The sequence below is a fragment of the Phoxinus phoxinus genome, assembly GCF_949152265.1.
Source record: "Phoxinus phoxinus genome assembly, chromosome: 9".
NCBI classification, from domain to species: domain Eukaryota; kingdom Metazoa; phylum Chordata; class Actinopteri; order Cypriniformes; family Leuciscidae; genus Phoxinus; species Phoxinus phoxinus.
Genome location: NC_136884.1, coordinates 21,218,349 through 21,239,921, shown reverse-complemented (window position 1 = coordinate 21,239,921; position 21,573 = coordinate 21,218,349). Strand labels below are relative to the sequence as shown.

The window sequence follows — 21,573 nt, the reverse complement described above, 5'->3', positions numbered from 1 at the left end:
GGATGGGGGAGATTGTGCAGCCAGTAACGATACCCTTTTCCAGGCTTTGCCACTGAGTTGTAAAATGGGCCGCCTTGAATCGTAGCTGGATTCCACCAAAGTAACTGGTGATCATTCTCTTGATGTGCTGGGGGATGTGGTAGTGGTCTAATGCTGCATGGATGAGGGCGTGAGGGATTGATCCATAGGCATTGGCCAAATCCAGCCAGACAACAGTCAGGTTGCCCTTGCTGGCTTTAGCCTCACGGATCATCTGACTGAGAACTCCGGTGTGTTCCAGGCATCCAGAGAAGCCTGGAATTCCACCTTTCTGGATAGCAGTGTTGATGTATCCATTCTCTGTCATGTACGAGGTCATCCTCTTAGCCAGTACCGAAAAGAAGATCTTGCCTTCTACACTTAGCAGTGAGATTGTTCTGAATTGGTCAATGGTTGAGGAGTTCTCTTCCTTTGGCACGAAACAGCCCTCTGCCTTCTTCCAGCTTGATGGAATGGTACCCTTTTTCCAGATCCTCCGGAACAGCTTCCACAGCCTCCGGAGGAGCATTGGGCATTTCTTATATACCTTGTAGGGTATACAGCTTGGGCCGGGGGCAGACCCTGTTCTGGCCTTCTTCACCACCTCTTGGACTTCCTTCCAGGATGGTTCACTGATGTTGAGCTCTTTTTCTGGGGTCTTTATACTGTTGATGCTTGGGTTGGCGTCCAGGGCCTGGTTTCTGGAGGTGTCATTGTGGGTCTCCCTCAAGAACGCCTCCACATCTCCTCTGGGGCTGGTCAGCCTTCCAGATTTTGCTTCACCCAACAGTGTTCTGGTGAATCGGAAGGGGTCTTTGGTGAACTGGGATCTTTTGTTCTCCCTATCCTTCCTCTTCTTCCGAGTGCTTTCTGCTTTTCGGAGTCTGCTGAGGCGCTCCCGGAGTTGACTCGTCAGGTCCTTGATGCCTTCCCTTTCATCAGCAAGGGCTCTTTTGAACTGTTTGGTGAGAGTCTTGATTTCTCCCCTCAGTCGATGAATTTCCCTCTCTCTTCTGTTTGGCTGATGTGCTGACTTGATGTTGATTTTCTTCTCCTGAATTCCAAAACGCTCCCTTGCCAGGTTGTAGGTTATTGTTGTGAGAGTATTGACTTTCTGCTCAGCCGTCCCTGCTAGTGTGGCTTCTAGCACTTTGTCGAGATCTTGGTCTAGTTGGTACCACTCTTTGTTATCACTCATCTTGGGCCATTTAATTCGTTCCCTCGCAGGGTGGGGTTGGCTCCCAGGGGTGGCATCAGGTGGGTCCCTCCTGAGGTCTTGAGGTGACACAGGTGCTGAGAGATCTCCAGTACTGTGGGGTGCTTCCTGCCTGGAGTTCTCCTGCGTCTCACCAGGTGCTACCGCTGTGCGCTGCTCCTGTGACCCCTCTTTTCCACAGTTGGTTCGGCTTTGGTGTATCTTAAGCCCTCTTTTGTTCTTGCAGGTCTTTCCGCAATGACACTTTACTTCCAATGCCCTCCCGGTTAATGTTGTTTGGGTAAGCCGTCTCTGTGTCCGTATTTCATTCCTGGCCATTACCGTTGTGTCTGTCCTGTCGAGTCTCTCATCCTCCCCCCCTCTCGGGAGACTCTGGGGGTATTGCTCTGTATTACTTTCTGTAGCTTGAGTTGGTGCCCTCTTGCGAGTGCTGTGGATGAGGTTGCTAACCTCATACACCCACGCCAGTCTTTCCTGGAGGTCAGCTGTCTTTCCAGCGTCACCGAACTTCCTCGGTTGCCACCCAGACTTTCCTGGAAGTCACTGGTTGGCCAGAGTTTCTAAATTACAAATACATCCGAAAATGCTTATCACCTTCATTCACCTTAAGTGAATGTAGCCTTGGCCAGGAGGGGTTGATGTCATCAGGCGGTACCCATCGTTCATTGGGTGTTTCGACCCTTATCCGCAACACCCTCTCGATGGTGGGTCGGCAGTGGTGGCCAAGTCACTGCCCATCTTCCCCTCCTGGCTTCCAGCTCAACTCCTCCCTCCTGCTCCATAACCAGCAAGAGGCTCTTTCCGCTGCCTCCCCCATCCTGCGAGCTGCTGCCTTCCTCTCCTTCCCTGTTATTCCAATGGCTGTGAGCATTCTCCACACTGACTGAGCAGGGAATCCTCTACAGCCGACCTCGGCCGGGAACAGCCAAGCCTGCCATCCTTTCCCCCTGCAATCGTGCAGCAGGTCTTGGTATTTGGCACTCTTCCTTTCAAAGGCCTGCTCACACCCCTCTTCCCATGGGACTGTAAGTTCTATGAGGATGATCTTTTTTCCCTCTTCCGACCACAGTACCACATCCGGCCTCAGGGTTGTCTGGACAAACTGGGGGAACTGCAGCCTTCCTCCCAAGTCGACCTTCATTTCCCATGATTGGGCCTTTTGTAGCAGACTGGTTCTTGTTGTTGCTGTGGTTGGTGGCTTTTCCCCCTCCCTTACAAACTGGATTGATGTTGTTTTCCGAAGTGGTTGGCGTTTCTTTTTCCTTTCCTGCTCTAAGGTGTTGGCGAGTGTCATGAGCACTCTATCGTGGCGCCACCTGTACCTTCCCTGGGTGAGTGCTTTTTTACACCCGGCCAGGATGTGTGCCATGGTGCCCCTCTCCCCACAAAGCTTGCACAATGGGTCCTCTCTCATGCCCCACTTGTGCAAGTTTGTTGGGGTTGGGAGTGTATCATACACAGATCTCAGCAGGAAGGAGATGCGGAACGGCTCCAGTCTCCATAGGTCCGCCCAGGTAATCTTCCTCTTGGGAAGATCCCATCTGGTCCAGGCCCCTTGGGAAGCTAGGTCCACTGCCCTTGACCTTCGTCCTTCTTCTTCCAGGTTTCGTACCTCCTCTTGAATCATGGCTCTTCTTTCACTGGTTCCTGCCTTCCTCCACTGTTGGAAATGGGAGGTTCCAAGACCCTGTCTTCCTGTGCATGGTGCTCCAATGACATCACGTAGCTTCAACATGCTCTCAGCTTGTGCAACAGACGAGTCAGCTGCCCACTTGCGACCTGATCTTGTGATGACGCCTGCATGTCTGACTTGTTCATCCTGTGAGTCTCTGTATGTCATTACGACTCTGCACTTTGCAACTTTGAATTCCTCAACCACGGATGACAGAGGAAGTTGGAGCTGCCCTGATCTTATGTAGAGGCCTACTGAAGTGAAGCTTGGAGGGATTCCCAACCACTTTCGGAGGTACTTATTGATCTTCCTCTCCACTCCTTCAACGCATGTCATCGGGACCTCATACACAGTCAGCAGCCACATGAGTCTTGGCAACAGTCCGTGTTGATAGAGCCAAGCTTTAAACTTCCCAGGGAGCCCTGATTATGGAGCATATTTAATGATCAAGTGCTTTGAATGTGTAAAAATGTAAAAGTTACATTCTTGTATGTTCAGAGATTAATAGCAAAGCAAGGGCCTCCGCTAATAACAAAATTGTTATTTTTAACTTAAGGTTCAAAAAGGAACCTTGACAACAGGCCTGGTTCTTATATGAACCCTTCTGCCACAACAAAGGTTCTAAAATGAACTTACAACATGTGGCAAATAATCAGTGGATCATTGTAGAACCTATAGGTTCAACTTTGAACCTTTTTTATAGTTAGAAGTTCATATTTGCACTTTAAAGTTCTTTTTTGAACCCCAAAGGTTCAATCTCTTCTAAGAGTGTAAGATGGTGTAACACATTTAAATTAATTCTCTTTGTAAAAGAAGGTTAGTAAATAAAATGTAATATCTGTAAAATCTGCATGTCTAAGCCAGGTCCTTAAAGATATTTTGTTTTTGCGCACCATACGACTAAAACTGTATAGGGCATATCTAGGGGATCCTTTTAATAAGGTACAATTTTGTGCTTTCATTACAGTATGCAAAATTATACCTTGGGGTACAAAATTGCCCCTTAAATGGTACAAAGTTATAAGGTACAATTTTGTACCTCTCATTAAAGGTACAAAAAGGTACCCTTCAGGGTACCACCTCAGTGACTGGCACTTGTACCCTAAAGGTACCGTTTTGTACTTTTTTTTCTGACAGTGTAAGAAGAACTTTTCTGCCCAGATTTGAAACATTGAGTCCATCATTCATTGAACTGTGTGATACTGAGAAAATGCCCTTCATACTTGGAGAAGATGATAGCACAGCTGCACTAGCTGCAAAATGTGTTAACCATTCTCAATGTCAGAGACGGTTCAATTCATTCGACGGTTCACGCTTTATTTATTCATTTATTATGCTACATATGACATGATATATATATATATATTTTATGTATATAATGTTAATGCTTTGGCAACATTGTGATACACAGGCATGCTAATAAAGCTCATTTGAAATTGGCACAATCCAAATGGAGATAGCTGACATCTGTGCTCCAAAGCTCACATAGCCAACCATCAGCGCATCACTCACGAGCATCTATAGGACCATATCCACATCCATCGAGGGCATGAGACTGTTTGCAAAAAACATCAAGGTGTCCGCCCTGAAAAGCCCTCAAAAACACACCCTGAGCGTGAGGAGAGGGTCAGTCAGACATGCAGCTCAGCTGTGCCGCTGTAGTGGAAAGAATAGGCAGAAAAAACTCCATTGACCGTATCCAGATAGAACACATGCTGACAATTATATGTGAGGATATGTTAGCTCAAGTACTCACACAGTGTGTCTGTCAAGAATGATCATTATTTCTTAATGAATTTTTAATTTGTAAAATAAATAAATTCACTAAGCCTTTATTTCAATATATCCTCTGTATTACCTTTTTAATCTAAAATGAATCTATATTTTAAAACATGTTTGGGTCATGAATTCATACATTATTCTGGTAAAATCCAATATTTGTCAATGTCATCGTTTAAATAATGTTATCAGGGTGCGATTTGTGAAAAAAACAGAGGGAGGGATGTTTTGAAATGTTTTATTCATAAAAATAAATCATGAGAACATGAACTTCATCACTGCATTTGCAGGAATTGTAAAATCTTTTTTCTTATTAACTGAAGTAGCCTAACGCAATATTTTGCGTCAATACTCTAATAGCTTATCTTTCCCCACACATATGAACTGTGATCATGCAATAACGTTAACTTTACATCGCGATGCTGAGCTACAGTGAAATGATAGAAAATACATTATCTGTGTTAGCAATTCGCCTCATTCACGCGCTAAACACCGCGCCGCAGGACCTCTAGACGCATTGACTTAACATTGAAATCACTTGTGTCAGACGCTCAAGAGTGAGTGAGTAATCATTTTAAAATAAAATTGACTTTAATCAAACCACGGATCCGTGATAAGTTTTGTGATCCGTCTCGCCACTAGTGTAGTAGCACTATGATCACTTTGAGGGGAGGATAAATTTATCCTCACCGGGGATAAAAATAATTAAGCAGAGGCAGGGATACATTGACCAGAAAGGGGGAAATCCCACGCATCCCCCCCCGGCAAATCGCAGCCTGCATGTTATAATATTCAGGGGATGTTCCCTTCTGCTTTTGCGGAGAAAATTACTTACCCTGACTTTGTTAATATCGTATAGTTCAGATATAATTATATTACTTGAGACATGGAGTAGTTTGGACTCAAAACTATAGAGAGCAAAGAATTCCTTCAATCAAACAGCCTAACATTAAAAAACGGAAGAGATTTAAGAGGAATCATAGGTTGGTTCAAAGATCATCTGTGGCAAAGGAAAAACACATATTTGGATAAAACTTCAAATAGAGCTTTTGTGTTTAGATGAGGACATATACCTGTGTGCCACATATATCCCCCCTTCTCAACCCTAGAGTCAGAGATCACTTACTTACTTTCAATCTCTAGGATCAGTTCTGTTAATGGGGGATCTGAATGCTAGAACAGGGAAGGGAGCAGATTACATAAGCTCAGATGGTGACAAATATTAAACAATTCACATATTTATCAACAGAAACATTTTACTAAGGCACGTCAGAATTGCGACAACCCAATAAACATATATGGAAAACAAGTCTTGCAGCTCTGCAAAAGCCTGGGTCTATAAATAGTTAACGGCAGAACAAAGGGAGATTCTCTGGTTCGATTCACCTACTGCTCATATCTAGGCAGCAGCACAGTAGTTAAACTATGTTTGATTTTACTCGTAAATGTAAGTACACATTGATCGCCTAAGACACGAAACGAGCGGTTTGTGTGAGAAAGCGAACAGTATTTATATAGTTTTTACCTCTTGTAACACAGCCATGTCCAAGTGATCTGAGGGCGCGGGCGCTTCCTTCTGTGTGACGTGTACGCAGACTGGTGCATATATATATATATATATATATATATATATATATACACTAGATGTCGCATTAAAGACATTCGTTCCAATGAACTGCCGTAGCCAAGGCGACATCTAGTGTATACATCTATGCACCAGTCTGTGTACACGTCACACACCAGGATGTGCTCGCGCCCTCAGATCACTTGGACATGGCTGTGTTACAAGAGGTAAAAACGATATAAATACTGTTCGTTTTCTCACACAAACCGCTTGTTTCGTGTCTTAGGCCATCAATGTGTACTTACATTTACGAGTCATTAAATCATGTTTAATTTTGACTTCCCTGTGCATGCTCTTTGAGGTGGACCCCATAGACCTGCATTATATGACTGACAGACAAGAACGGTTTGACCTAAAAATATCAAAATTGAAAATACTGTGGAAACAAAGACACCTACATCTTGGATGCCCTTGAGGTAAGCTAAAACATATCAAAAATTAATTTCAAAGTGAACTATCCCTTTAAGGATGTTAAGAGGCTAAAAGCAGGTTTAAAACTTGCCCCATTGAAGTCAACAGGGTGCAAAAGAGGATAACACGGTGTAGGCAACATCGATTTTTGTCGTTGTTCTCTGTATTGACAGCACTCAAAATTTACAAAAAAATGAGCTCAATGTTAAAATTGACCGGAGTTCTCCTTTAACATTGTGGCATTTCACAAGCAAGACACACTTACATTTTAATTCTGAGGTATCAATAAGTAGAATGAAGCATTGCCGCTATACAAACAGAATATAGCCTAAATTTAAGTTACATACTTTCCAGAGCTATTTTTAAATTGCTGAGCCATTTAAAAACCTTTCCACTAAGGTCTCAAATAGGGTCTCACATCTGCATGACTTTTCAGGTGTTTCTGTAAGTGTGACGGCAAAATAAAACTCATTGCTACCACAATTAAATTGTCTTTATTCCAGAGTAAATGTGCAGGTGATATTTGAAATAGCTTTTTTCTAAACACCTTGTCACACTCGGAACTTCGCCATTTCTTTTTCAGAATGAGTTCGCAAATGACGTTTCAGGTCTTTTTGATATGTGAAACACTCTTCACACCGAAGACACGTGAAAGGCTTCTCTCCAGTGTGAACTCTTATGTGAGTCTTAAGATTTCCTTTAAGTGTGAAACTCTTCCCACACTGAGGGCAAGTGAAAGGCTTCTCGCCAGTGTGAACTCTGACGTGAACCTCAAGATTTGCTTTGTTTGTGCAACTCTTTCCACAGTGATGGCACATAAAAGGCTTTTCTCCTGTGTGAATTATTACATGATTCCTAAGGTGATTCCTGTCTGTAAAACTCATTCCACACTGCTGACATATTAAACAGTTTTCTCTTGAGTGAATCCTCACATGGCGAATAAGGTTTTCTTTACATCTGAAACATTTTCCACACTGACCACATGTGAACGGCTTCTCTCCGGTGTGAATTCTCATGTGACCCTTAAGACTCACTTTTTGTGTGAAGTTCTTCCCACACAGTTTGCAGGTGTAAGGACTCTCTCCAGCGTGACCTCTCATGTGGGAATCAAGGTTTGCTTTACGTGTAAAACTCTTTCCACACTGAACACATATATACGGCTTCTCTCCGGTGTGAATTCTCATGTGAGTCTTAATATTTGCTTTTTGTGAGAAGCTTTTCCCACACAGTTTACAGATGTGAGGGCTCTCTCCAGTGTGATTCCTCATGTGGGAATTAAGGCCTTTTTTCTGTGAAAAACACTTTCCACACTGAGGGCATGTGTAAGGCTTCTCTCCAGTGTGAACTCTCATGTGAGTCTTTAGATTTCCTTTTCGACTGAAACTTTTTCCACATTGTTGGCAGGTGTAAGGCTTCTCTCCAGTGTGAATTCTCATGTGGACATTAAGGCTTCCTTTTTCATTAAAACTTTTCCCACACTGTTGGCAGCTGAAAGGGCTCTCTCCAGTGTGAATTCTGATGTGGACTTGAAGGTTTCCTATTCGATTAAAACTTTTTCCACATTTTTGGCATGTGAAATAACTTCTAGTTGCTGTCCTTTTAGCTCTTTTTAGTGAGGAAGTCTTTTCTGTCTGTGAGCATTTAAAATATTTTTTTCCAGTTATTAAATCATGACGTTTCTTGTTCAAATGTTTCTTTTCCATTTCATTCAGTTCTTGACTCTTCCCTTTCAGCAACATCAAGTCTAGGGCAAAAAAGGCAAATACAAGTTAACCACAGGTTAATAGCATACAAACCAACAGACATTAAATCATTTAGACATTTAAAGCATCAAAACTAAACATATATTATATATCCTACTCCCACTAAGCAAATGAAAGAGGTAGCATTTTGTAGACATTTTTCAAAAAAGATATAATTTTCACCTAAATATTTGATCAGATTATGTAGTGCATTTTTGTTTTAACAAAGGGGCAATTGTTGCACAATAGCTGTCACACAGCACAAGCCTGATTTCAAACTCTGAATTGAATTCACAAAAAAAGACAGTCAGTAATATTCAGCAATAAAATAGGAACAAATAAACAATTTACAAGCAGTAGCACAAATAAATAAAATTGAATAAAGATACAAAATAAACAGTACTTTTAAGTTTGTTTGTTTTTCAGGTAGGTCTAACAGTAGTAGTAGTATTGATGTAAGAATACTAAAGAGAGTCTTCCCTGAATAAATTAAATACAGATTAATCCTTACAATTAAGGTTACAAATGTTAGTCATTGAAGAGCAGTGAGTGTCATTAATGTTAATCAAACAACAAAAGACAAAGAAAAAAACAGAGACAGCAGCAGGATTATTAGGCTGCTGTCACTTTAAGAGCAGAACGGATTCAATATATACTGTTACACAACTTTCTCAAATGTTCACTTAAGACAAAACCGACTGTTTTTACTCATCAAGACGGTAATTTTAGTACATGCATTTGACCATATAAGTGCAAATTGGTACTCACAAGCTGTTTGTGAAGCGGCCTTTTGTGTGTGCGCTTTGAGTGTTTCAGCATGAGATCAGCCTTTATAGAGACCACCGATCAAAATTCCCAAAGCGATTATCGGCCGATAGCGATCGTTAGCCAATCAATCAGCACACCCCTAATTGCTATTATGGTAATATTAGGACCAATTATCATAATCAACTAGTCAGTGTTGAGGCAGCACTGTATAATTAATTAGACTGCGTCAGGTCCGATAAATGGCGCAAACACCAGTACATTGACGAGTGCAAACATTAGTAAATCGAGTTGCATGATTCATTTAAAAAACTCTCCCATAAATTTTGCGTCTGAAAGGGAAACTCCTACAGATGCATAAGGTCCGCTGCATAAATAACTAAGGCTGGTGACACACTGGATGCGTGGCGTAATCAGCTGCGTGGCGTGTCCGTTTTTATTTCGGCTCCCATGTTAACAGGTTAGAGCTTGCACACTGCTTGCGCGTCTCGTGTGGAAAACGCGTGCATGCTAGCAATAGAACCGACGCCTATATTTCACGCGACACGCAAGCGTGTTGGAAGCGTTTCCAGGCAAAATATAATAGGAAAATATGTTTATGGGCCCTATTTTAACGATCTGAAACGCAAGTGTCAAAGCGCAAGGACATTTGTGGGCGGATCCCGGCGCTGTTGCTATTTTCCCGGCGGGATAAACGACTCTTGCGCCTGGCGCAAATCTAAAAGGGGTTGGTCTAAAGTAGCTTCATTATTCATAGGTGTGGTTTGGGCGTAACGTGAAATAAACCAATCAGAGCGTCCTCTCACATTCCCTTTAAGAGCCGGCGCGCTTGTTCCATGGCGGATCGCTATTATAACGGCGGATTTGCCAGGAGCAGTTCACAGCCAAAGAGACCGATGTTCTCGTCAGGGCCGTAAAACACAGAGAAGTGACATTGGGGATGATGGGAGTCATCAAAAGTCTTCCCAACTGAAAGGACTAAATATTAAATAAAACATTGTGTTTTTGTAAAAAGAAAAAGGAAATCTGCCACCTTTTTGTTTCCTTTCCGTGAAGTTTTTTTTTTTTTTCTTCATTACACTGACCAGCATCTTATGTTTATAACCGCAAAAAAAAAACAGCCCTATATGATATTAGATGTTGCAGTGGACTTACTGGACTATGAACTTTGTTGGTAATTACTTGAGAAATTAAAAACTACATACATACATATATATACACATATATATATATATATATATATATATATATATATATATATATATATATATATATATATATCATAGTGTGATTGGCAAAAGACAAAAAAGCAGGAAAACATACAGCGCACCTACCATGACGCGGCTTACTTCACGTTTTGGTTGTCACGTACATCACATTACTGCATGAAAATATCTTATGCGTTTTAGAATAATGTCACTTGCCAGGTCATGTAAGGGGTAGACTACAGAATTGATTATATTTGTCAAAACAAAAATAGGAACTCCACTATGTCTCTCTTTACATTTATTTTGTCCCGTTGTCGGCTTCAGCTAAGAAAATAAATAGTTCGCCCCACACGTCCAAAATTCTTAAAATTAACACGTTAACACATGCAAATATTTTTTTAGTTTAACGCATTACAAATATTTACCGCAATCAACTTGCGGTAAAAATTTTTCCATCATCCTTTGTTACATTATATGATCATGCTCTTATTCATGCAAATGCTTTTAAAACAACCACGAAAAGACAAAAGAGAAGGCAGTGCTGTCTGTAAACCTCATGTCTGTGTGACACACATACGACTCGTGCGCACAGAAAGCCGCTTCAGACTGCGTTTGAATGGACAAAAACACACAAAATTATGCCAAAATGCCAGTTTAGTCAAATATCCTCACAAGCACTCAAGTCTTAAATGAGCATAAAGAGTAAGAGAAGATGGTATGCGTGTCAGATCTGTGTCATGTGCGGTATTATCTTAAAGTGACAGCTTTAATAAACCGGAAGTCATTAAAGGGATACTTCACCTCTGGAAATATGAATGTGTATTTAAAGCTGCAGTCCGTCATTTTTCCTCTTTGTCGCCATCTCTGTTCGAAATCTGCAATTGCAGTTATTCGCGGAATTATTAACTGTGCGTGGGTAGTAAATCGGCATGAAACAGCGCGGATGAACACAATGTATTGAGGGAAACCTGTCGCTGCCGCGTCGCTGTGGATACTGTACTGTCATCAGCAATCTCAGAGTATACTTTTTGAAAGTGTCAACATTAGAATTTTCATCGGAAAATGTCATCTGAACAAGTAAGAAACATTCACTTTTGTTCTGACCAAATTCGGGGGATGGGGGGAAGCATTGCAGTAGCTATATCATGCTGATTAAATCTAACGATTGCTTATATCACGTCAAAACGTGAAAAATATATTTTTTCTGTAGCCACTCTGAAGTCCGAAGTCTTTGGGTTTTACAACTGGTGAATCTCCAGTTGTCACTGGTGATTGTCGCTTTAAACTTTCGGGATCCGCCATACCAAGTGCTAAGCTAAACCTCCACCTCCATCATCCACACACGCTAGCCGGGGACTCCTTCTCTATGTGTACAGAAGTGACGTAATGACGCAAAGACATGCTCGAAATTCCCGCGGAAATCCACCAGTACCACTGGAATTAAATTTATTATTACAAGCTTACCGTTTTGAATCGAGGTAAGGCAAGCAGATCGTTTTGAACACTGGCTGGTTACGTTTTTTTTCAAAAATGTCTTTTTTGATATTTTTAAACCCAAAAAAGTGCCGGACTGCAGCTTTAAAATGGGTCATTTATGTAGAAGAAATGTGAAATTATTTTTGAATTGGGAGCCTTCTAGACTGAGAAAAGCCAGGAAATGTATTTTTGGCTCATGTGGATGAAAGACAACAACTCCCAGAATGCACTTGCTTTGCTGCCCTACGAGGCCACTCCCAAGCCACGCCTACCGGTAAGAGCCCAGTTAAACAACTAGGCTTGGCTACTAGTTGACTCGAAACTTAAAAGACGTCATTTTATTGTGAGTCTCCATGACAAATCTGCCGGAATTGGCACAAAATGTCCAGGATTCGGCTTTTGCGTTCTACAGTCGCCATTCAGTATGTTTACTGTGGCGAGCAGGACAAGGCTGAGGGCCGCGGGAAAACGACGCGAGGCCGGTGGTGTGATTACTGATGAGCAACACCTGTGAGACGCACCGGTCTCATAGGCTATCTCTCAGGGAGGAGCGGGAATTTTCTTAGCAATGCTAAAAGGCACATCAACCGATCACTTGTTTAGCGTTCATGTAAACACTACATTCAGATTCACCAATCGGAATGAATTCAGTTAGATTGAAACAAAAGGTGTGCATGTAAACAATGAATAGCAACTGTAGAAAGTCCAGAATCCCGGACATTTTGGACGATCTCGACGGCCGGACATGTCCGGGAAAAAGGATGTATGGTAACCCCTAATACTCAGCTTTCTCCACAGAACAAGAGCCTGTTAGCTTAGCTTCTAAAAAAAGATGGCTGACACTATTGGTACATTCTGTGAGTGAGATCCCGTCCTCTATGGGCCGGTTTAAAACATGCGGATCTAACGCCTAATACTGGCTGTAGTCTCTAGCCTCTGGCCAAAAAATCCTCAGATGCATCATCTGAGGATTTTTTCCAGAAAAAAAAAATACATAAATCTCTCGTCTCAGGGGGACATGAGGGAGGGAAGTATGGTGATTTGAAAATACTACAGGTTTTCTACTGATACAAAGCTTAATGCTGAAGTATCCCTTTAACGATAAAAAAAAAAAAGAAAATCAGTCACAGCTCTTGACTGAATAACTTTTGTAGCTTCATTTATAATCCATGCAGTGAAGACTGAAGTGTTTGATTTATTCAATGTCTGTATATATTCTTCCTGTTAGACCTACCTAAAAATCTTAAAGCACCGTTTACAAGGTTGCATGGGTCAAAAACAACGAAAACAATCTCTTTTTTTGAGCATTTTGACAGAATCTGAACCGGTCTGACTGGGCCAATAGAAAAAAAACTAAACCTTGATGTATTGAAGGGCACAGCCTTATTAGCCTTTTAACATATTTTAAAAGGCTAATAAATGTTAAAATTGACAGCTTTTAATTATTATTTAGTATTCAAGTATTTAGACTATTACATTTAATTTTTACACAGCACTCGTATACGGTTGTCAGTCCCATATTTTGTGCTTATTACGGCTGTGTGAAATACAGTTCATACAGCATTCTGCTTTTAACAAGCTGCCGTGGCTGTGAGATGCACGGCTTAAACGTACTCTCTACAACCAGTTAAAGCATTTAACACGGTTATTTAAAATATCTAATGGACGAACTCACACCTCGATTGGACATTAAATACGTGTTGTCAATAGAGATGTTCCGATACCCTTTTTCCCTTCCCTATACCGATTCCGATACCTGGACTCAGGGTATCGGCCGATACCGAGTACTGATCCGATACCTGGGTGTGTATCTATACAGCTGCAATTCATACTAACCCTGTATGAATTGATAGAATTATTTTATGGTGTGCTTCAGACTTATCCCTTAATAAAACATGAACAAATACACACAGTGAACTAGAATATATTTTATTATCTGACATACATTTCACAGTAGTATATTATTTATTTTTAAGTGAAAAATTACTTCAAATGCAGCCACAAATCTAATACTGTAAACTGAAAAAGGTATTTTAGTTTTACAATATAACTGTATAAAAAACAGTACAACAAATAAATCTAGGACTCAAAAAAATGATATATGAATCATTTAAGAAAATAATCTCTTTAAAACTTAAGATGACGGCGTCACTGTGCTTGTCAAACTCCAGATATCGATAGTAAAGCTGATTGTTTGCACATCTTTTAGTTTAACGTTACATGAAATGTGTTCACGCACTGTCTGGAATAGATAGATTTACGATGACGTCACATTTCTCCCGCAACTCCTTACGGCGCCATCTTGTGTGTCAAGTGTTTGTGTTACGGAGCATGATAATATCCTGAAGCAATGGGTCACACACCTGTGTTGTGTGGGGCTGTACGAATCGTGCTGATCCCGACACGACGAAGAGACAATATTTCGATATTCCAAAAGTGATTTATCACATAGGAACAGAGACGGAAAGGCTTTCGTACAAGAGACGTAACGTATGGCTGGCGAGAATCAACAGAGAGGGCTTCGATCCTGACCCAAACAAAAGACACTAAAAAGTCTGCTCCGATCATTTTATCTCAGGTAAATTGATAAACAGCTGAGTTCCTTTAATTCTACGTTGTTTTATTTTCATGATTATCATGCACATTATGATGATTGTGTTAGCCTAGCCATTAATCACATGGCTCCTTGTCAGTGCAAAAACACACTAGCGACTACAGTACGCCCAGAGAAGAGTACACACAAATACATTAAATGCATGCGAGCCGTATGTACATGTTGTCGATTGAAAACGACTATATAGAGAGAGAGCAAGACAGCGCTTAGTTTGGAGACGGTGAAGTCTTGTTTACACTTTCGCCTGGCTACGAAGAGGGAGTGCGCGCGCGCGCGCGCGCGACCGTCTCTCTCTCTCTTTCTGCTCGTTCTTTCAGTTAAACATGCACCCTGTCACAAGCGCAGCAGTTCATCTACATTACTCACCGATCAAATAAGACTTTGGCGGGACAAACATTCACTTTGGCAGTCGCTAAAACAAGTTCAATGCAGGAGAATTCATGCTATAAATAACCTTCACCTTGTCGCCAGGTTTGGAGGACTTTGTCATCGTTATCTCAACACAAGAGTCAAAAATACTTGGGTAAATGAAAAGGCGGTAAACACGAGCATGATAGCTTTGACACAACATCGCGGTGCGCCGCAGAGGATAATGGGTAATTCGAGAAACGGAAACCCATCTATAGCTTAGGGAGCGCTGTTTCAGAGATGTAACGTTATTTGCGACCAGGCAAACTGTACCGGGGCTCCAAACGTTCAATTAAGCGTCAAAATGCAACTTTTTTGACGACTGACAGTGGCTGGTCATCCAGAACAATAAACACGACAATTTTGTCGGTTATATGCCAAACTGCAGACATACTGCTAGCGCGTGCATTTTAATTTCTTCTTCACTGCTCTAAACGGTGGTTGCTTGTGGCGACACAGCACAACTTCCTGTGTTGCCACGGGCAACCACCGTTTAGAGCAGCGAAGAAGACTTGATCTCCGATTTGCAGCGTTAAGCAAAGCTAGCGTGCAATAACTAGGTATTGTTTATGAAAATGGTATCGGATCGGTACATGGGTACAAGTACTCGCCGATACCGATGCCAGAATTTTTATTGGTATCGGCGGCATTTCCGATACTAGTACTAGAGCTGAAGGAAGTTAAAGAGAAAACAAATAACACACACTATAACCTTCTAAACTATGATATGTAGCGATTTTAATACTGTATGGGGTTTGTTTGACTGTATTTTGTTTTTTTTTGGTACAAAATCACGATCGTTCCTCAATTGCACGAGAGTAATTGCTGCTACTAATTTGCAATACGGAGTTCTTACCTGTGTGTTATGACGTTTCTTAGGTTGAAGCAACAATCCAAAAACGTTAAGAGTAAAGCCGATGAACGATTAATGAAATAGCTGATAGAAAAGGCAACATATGCGTTGTTTGCGGAAAACTGAAGTTAAAAAGTTTTTCTTAAATGTCTGTGGCGTCCTCAAGTGGCGAGTTTTATGATTGCATCATTAGAACATTGCGTTGCATAATGATGAGTCCAAAAGATGGAATACATTTTCCCAAGAGATCCACCGTAATAGCCTCCGAACAGGGCTTCTTTTAACTTCTAGTAAATGGGTAGTCACATTGTTGTTAGTCTACTAATAGAAGTACTGTTTGCAAATAGGGGTGTACACGTATTCGTATTGAACCATTCGGTACGAGGCTTTCGGTTACGCATACAAACCGAGCGATTTGTTGGACCATTTTTTCCTGCCGACCAAAATCCGCGCTGGCGCGACCACCATAACGTTGCACAACATCAATGGCAAACCTCTGGGTAAACGTAATAAAAGCGGAACGAAACTGCGCTATTATTTTGTGCTTCACGGACACTTTATCTGTTCGGACCATCAATGTCAATATGTCAGTGCAGCGCGAGCCGAATCGTGATGAAGATATTGAGATATTAATTTTTGTCAATATCTCCCACCCCTCTATCGCTATGGTTACCGCTATAGTTAGAATGCGGTTGACAGTGGCGCCACCAGGGGGTGGCCAGGGGTGGCCGTGGCCACCCTTGGCCGACTCCTGGCCACCCCACTGGCCACCCCACTGGCCACCCCACTGGCCAGTATAAATTTTAGTAGCATCAGTTATGCATTTCATCCCTAATGCACAGCCAGGCAGGCAAGCTGATCTAGACTTTCGATCGCACACAGTAGCCCGCCCCTCCCCCGCCCCTCCGTACATGCCGCTGTTGCGCGCTCAGACAGCAACAGCTCAGCGCATGCCCGTCGGTCAACAATTTTAAAAGAAGTTAAAGGGGGGGTAAAATACTTAGTTTCAGTCAATCTCATGTTAATCTTGAGTACCTATAGAGTAATAGTGCGTCCTTCATATCTCCAAAAAGTCTTTAGTTTCATCATATTTATAAAATAAAAATAAAGCTTTCCGATTCTAACCGGAAAAAGCCGAGGTCCTTGATTCTGGGCGTGGGCGGAGCTATAGAGTCAAGCGGGAGCCTCCACAACATACAAACTGCACCCACTGTTCCAGTAACACTGGGTTCTTTGGGAAGCTGAACAAGGTAAACTTTCCCTCACATCCCAAAACACACTTTTTTGGAGACATTCTTGACATCAACCATTCCTATTTAGCGCTGCTGATGATGATTTCCGGTAGTAGCGCGTCGATGAGCGCGGTCTTTCTCTCCTCTGGTCGACGTGTGCGTGAACGCGCTTTTCCGAGAGCAATGCTCATATAAGGAGTTCCACTCTGGTCTACGTCATTAGATCTACGATAGAAAAAAAACAGCCGAAACGTGTTGCAACCCGGAAGTATGATTTTCAGCACAGAAATTCTCTGTTATTCGTTCAAAATAACTTTTCAAACTTTGGCCATTATTAGCATGAGAATTCATCTCTTTAACACTGTAAACAACTCTGAATACATGAAACACCATTGTACCCCCCCTTTAAGAAAGAAGACGAAGACTACCAGTAAGTAAATAAGTAAAAAATATTCTTTAGTAAAAGAAGACGGAATTATGTGTCGTGACTTGCTTTTTAAGTGCCAAATGGTTACAGTATACTGTTACAACAGCTTTTTGATGCGTCTTTGACACGTTTTGACAAGAGTTACCTATGTATATGTGTACCGTAGTTTAAATAATGCTGTTAAATTCATGCATTAATTGGGAAAACTCGACATTGGCTGTTGCATCACTCGCATTTGTGTGCGTGATATTGCGGGCGGAGCTACGTCAGCACCAGCAGAGTCTCACATCTCTCGCTGCTGGGAAGTCGCATCAATAAGAGGTGCGTCATAAAAACAGAGTTTAGATTGTTTTCAAGTGCAAGGTTGGACTTTATAAACTACACACAAGTTTACTTCATGTGTCTGTTAGTTCCTAGTTCTGTCAGTCGAGTCATATGTGTTATTTACGATGATGAAATGGAGTATGTATTAACCTGCTTGTGAACTCTGTTTATTTCATTTAAGAAATTCATGCAACGTGATGCACTGTCCGTTAAATATAACACAATAAACCAAAGTATATCAGTAGGAGTTTCCTTTAGTCTTTCTGATAGTTTTCTTCAGGCCGGTTTACTACAACAGTAGAATAAAATTCTGAAATTATGGTTTATTGTTTTGGTGTGCCACCCCAAGATTTTAAGTGACCCCATCTGGCCACCCCTATGAAAAATTTCTGGAGGCGCCACTGGCGGTTGACTTCAGCTGTTTGATCACACAGCTGAATTCACATAATCAAAATGCTACTTTAATCTACAGAGCAAACAAAACATTTCAGGATTCTATTCAGAAAATAACCAATAGAGTAACTGGGGGGGAAAAATTATCGTTAGATTAATGGAAAAAAATGATTGATAGATTAACTGATTGAAACAATAATCTGCATTTGTAGACAATAAATGTAAAGTTGATCACTCACATTTCATCTTTTGCAAAAAAAAAAAAAAGACAGAAACATTTTTTAATAAGGATCAAATGACTGAGTTCAGTTTTGAGAATAAAACCAACCTGTTTGTGTCTCAGTATCTTCCTCTTTCGCTCTGAATGTTTCTTCAATCTTCATGTCTTCACTCCCCTCTTTAATTAACGCCATCTTTATAATAGTGTCACGTGGATCTCAGTCGTGTGTGTTTGGACACTCTGTCAGGTTTAAGATGAGAATAATTAACAGAAAGAAAAATAAATCTAACTAAATATAAGGGGGCATCTCATTCAGCTCATAGTTCAGTAGTGTGGCTGGCTGCAGTAAAGGTCATAAATCTCACCCTCTCCATATAATCGAATGGGACGCGAGCCAAACTAAAAAATCCAATTACACTTCAAATAATTTTTTTCCCAAAGAAAGTTTCTGTCATTTTAGGTACATTTTCGTATCACGCAGACGTATGTTCAAGTGTTCATTATTCCAATAAGTTTGGGTTTAGATAGATATTTCATGCTATAAAGTTATGATTGACTGCTGTGCTGTCTTCGGGAGCATATATGCTGGACCTTGATGCTATGGCTCCACCTTAGCATCACTTCTACTCCGCAGAGCGGTGTAAACGGCAATGACCATTACTGTGCTGTGGTTATATTCAAGGCTAATTTCAGAAAAATACCATTACATTAGTGATTGGCGCTTTTGCCAAATCTTTTGCTTTTTTACCTGATCTCTGAAAGTTTTTTATACATTTGTAGACGTTTTAATGAGATATTAGTATAATTAATATTAATAATAACAGTTAATAATCTCTTATTGGCCTGTTTACCTGAGCCATGCATGGAACAAACAAAACAAGCCCTGAAAATTTATTTAAAAAAATAACACATTATACAGACAGCAGGTATTAGATGACTGTTTAATTGTATTTTATAGATTGTACTTCCAATAAAACATTTGCAATGGGTTTGTAAAAGCATTTTTATGCATGATTGGCTTGAGTTTTTGTTGCATTTCCACTGTTTTGACCGGTGTGGCGTTTCAAACGCTTGGAAACAGTGCGAAGCAATTGGTGCTATTGATTCGAAGCTTTGAAAAGCTTCGTTTCTCCCATCACTACATTATAAATGACTGTCATTTGTCCTGAGATTTTTTCTTTGTCTTTTCTTCTTTTTTACTGTGATTACTTTGGAAAGTAATTGCTGCTTTTCTGAAACGACGAAGCCACGTATGGCTGACCACAGCGACTTCTTGAGCGCATCTTTTTAAATAAAACACAGCTTGCGAATCAATCGTTTCCATTGAGTCTGGTTTTCGAAAAGGCAAGCCCATGTTATTCATAGCTTCTTGTTTACAATATACCACATTCACGACATAGGGAGCGGAATGAGACGTAGAGACGTTAAATGCTTAATAACACAAACCTTTCACCTGCCGAATCACACCAGACGCAGACTGCGGCGCAGCCTTATGACATCACGCCACCAGACCAAAATAAAAGTCCAAACCAACAGTCTAAAACACAATAGTTGTCAGAGAAAATGCGCATTTATTTCTTGGTGAAAATAATAAATAACTGTTGTATAATGATGTGCTGGAAATGTAAATGACCAAAGAAAGTGTGAGAATGTCCTTCAAAGCCAAACCTGTAATGTGTGTGTTAGGAAACCATTTGGGTAAAACAACAAGCCATTATTACAAGCTATTTTCCCCGCATTATTTTTTATGGATTTTGTTGTACAAAAGAGCAATAACCCTGACATTTATTATTGTACAAAAAGCAAGGTGTCAATAAACTATTAAGGCCACAGACTGTATGCAACAACCAATGGATATATGCAACACATGTAACAATCAATAGATGACATGTCAACAGATATTATTTGTGCAGTAACTAAAACAGAATAACAAGGAGATTGTGTGTGTATGTGTGTGTGTGCGTGTGTGTGTGCGTGTGTGTGTGTGTGTGTGTGAGTGTGTGTGTGTGTGTGTGTGCGTTCGTACAGGTTTAACCTACAATATGATGTCCTAATTGTGTAGTATGCATTCAGGTTTCAGGTCCAGTATTTATCAAGCTTCTCAAAGTGCCATTTTAATCTTAAGTGCTGAGACTTTATGAAATATACTCCTACTTTCAAACTTACTGTAAGTATAAAAGCAAGTTATCAAATTTCTTAAAACTAAGAATCATTACTCTCTCAGTTATTTAAGACAGCTCGAGATCTCTCTCAAGTGGTTAGGAGTTGCCTGTATAGGGCTTGTGATGACACTGAGGAGACAGACCTGTGCTAATCTTTCAGGAGAGGAAGAATGTTTTTGACGACGAACAGTTAATCAAACGGTATCGTTTGGACAGATCATCTTTGTCAGCGCTGGTTAATGTTGGGCTGAACTTGCCTTTTATAACATGGTTTTGTTGTTCAACTAATTCAGCAAGCAGTAGCGCTTCTTCCTGCCGCCAGTTCGGTTTTCTTTTGGAATCCATGGTGGCTGAATGTGTCATAAAATCTAGGATATATATTGCCAGGTCAGTTAACAGCACACCGGTTTAAAATTACATAAGAACATTTTAAACATGTTTTGTTTAAATTATTCACAATTCTTTATTGTGAAATGTGTGTTGAATGCAAACTCCTCTTTGGTATTTCCCCATTCAATGTGAATTTATCTGAGAATATTCTTAAATAAGGAAATCTATTCAGTGATTGGTCCATGCCTATATCGTCATCCCAAACCCTGTTTTGTGGTACAGCAAAGTGTCGTGAATCATCTCTAAGACACTTAAGATGTAGTCCTACACTTCACTTAAAAGATAATTCCGGTATTTAACACCTTGAGTCTATATTGTAGTTTGTTTTGGATGAACAAGAGTAGTGGACAACATTTTTTTGACAATGGTTCCTCTCTCGAGTTTTTGACTTTAAAAGAATTGGCCATGGACCCATTTAACATTGGAGTCAATGGGCATGTCCGAAAATGTCATTAAAACAGCCAATAATGTTCGTTTACAAAACTGTTAAACTCACCGAGTGATTAGTGGTGTTAGTTGATGTTCCAGAAACAAAAAGTGTTGCGAAATACAGTTTCTGTCGTGTTTTATTCGTCATTTTGTAAAATCCCATTGAATTCTGTTGAACGACTGAGTGCTCGTTAATATAAATGCGCTACC

General features: G+C 40.8%; 1 protein-coding gene across 1 annotated transcript; it reads right to left on the bottom strand.

Moving 5' to 3' along the window:
- Positions 1-6,857: 6,857 nt before the first annotated feature.
- Positions 6,858-19,895, bottom strand: LOC307003818 (uncharacterized protein). The gene is made up of 3 exons (XM_079622637.1): positions 19,829-19,895; positions 18,491-18,622; positions 6,858-8,464 (listed from the first exon to the last, which is right to left on the bottom strand). The coding sequence occupies exons 2-3, from the start codon at positions 18,573-18,575 to the stop codon at positions 7,272-7,274; spliced, it is 1,278 nt and encodes a 425-aa protein (XP_079478763.1). The 5' UTR covers positions 18,576-18,622; positions 19,829-19,895; the 3' UTR covers positions 6,858-7,271.
- Positions 19,896-21,573: the final 1,678 nt, after the last annotated feature.

What these genes read in the sequence shown, in the direction of transcription:
- LOC307003818 (XM_079622637.1), bottom strand. Translation starts at nt 18,575, where the DNA reads ATGGCGTTAATTAAAGAGGGGAGTGAAGACATGAAGATTGAAGAAACA. An exon ending in AGATACTGAGACACAAACAG is followed by an intron (nt 8,465 to 18,490) that starts GTTGGTTTTATT and finishes TTTTTGCCCTAG; the next exon opens with ACTTGATGTTGCTGAAAGGG.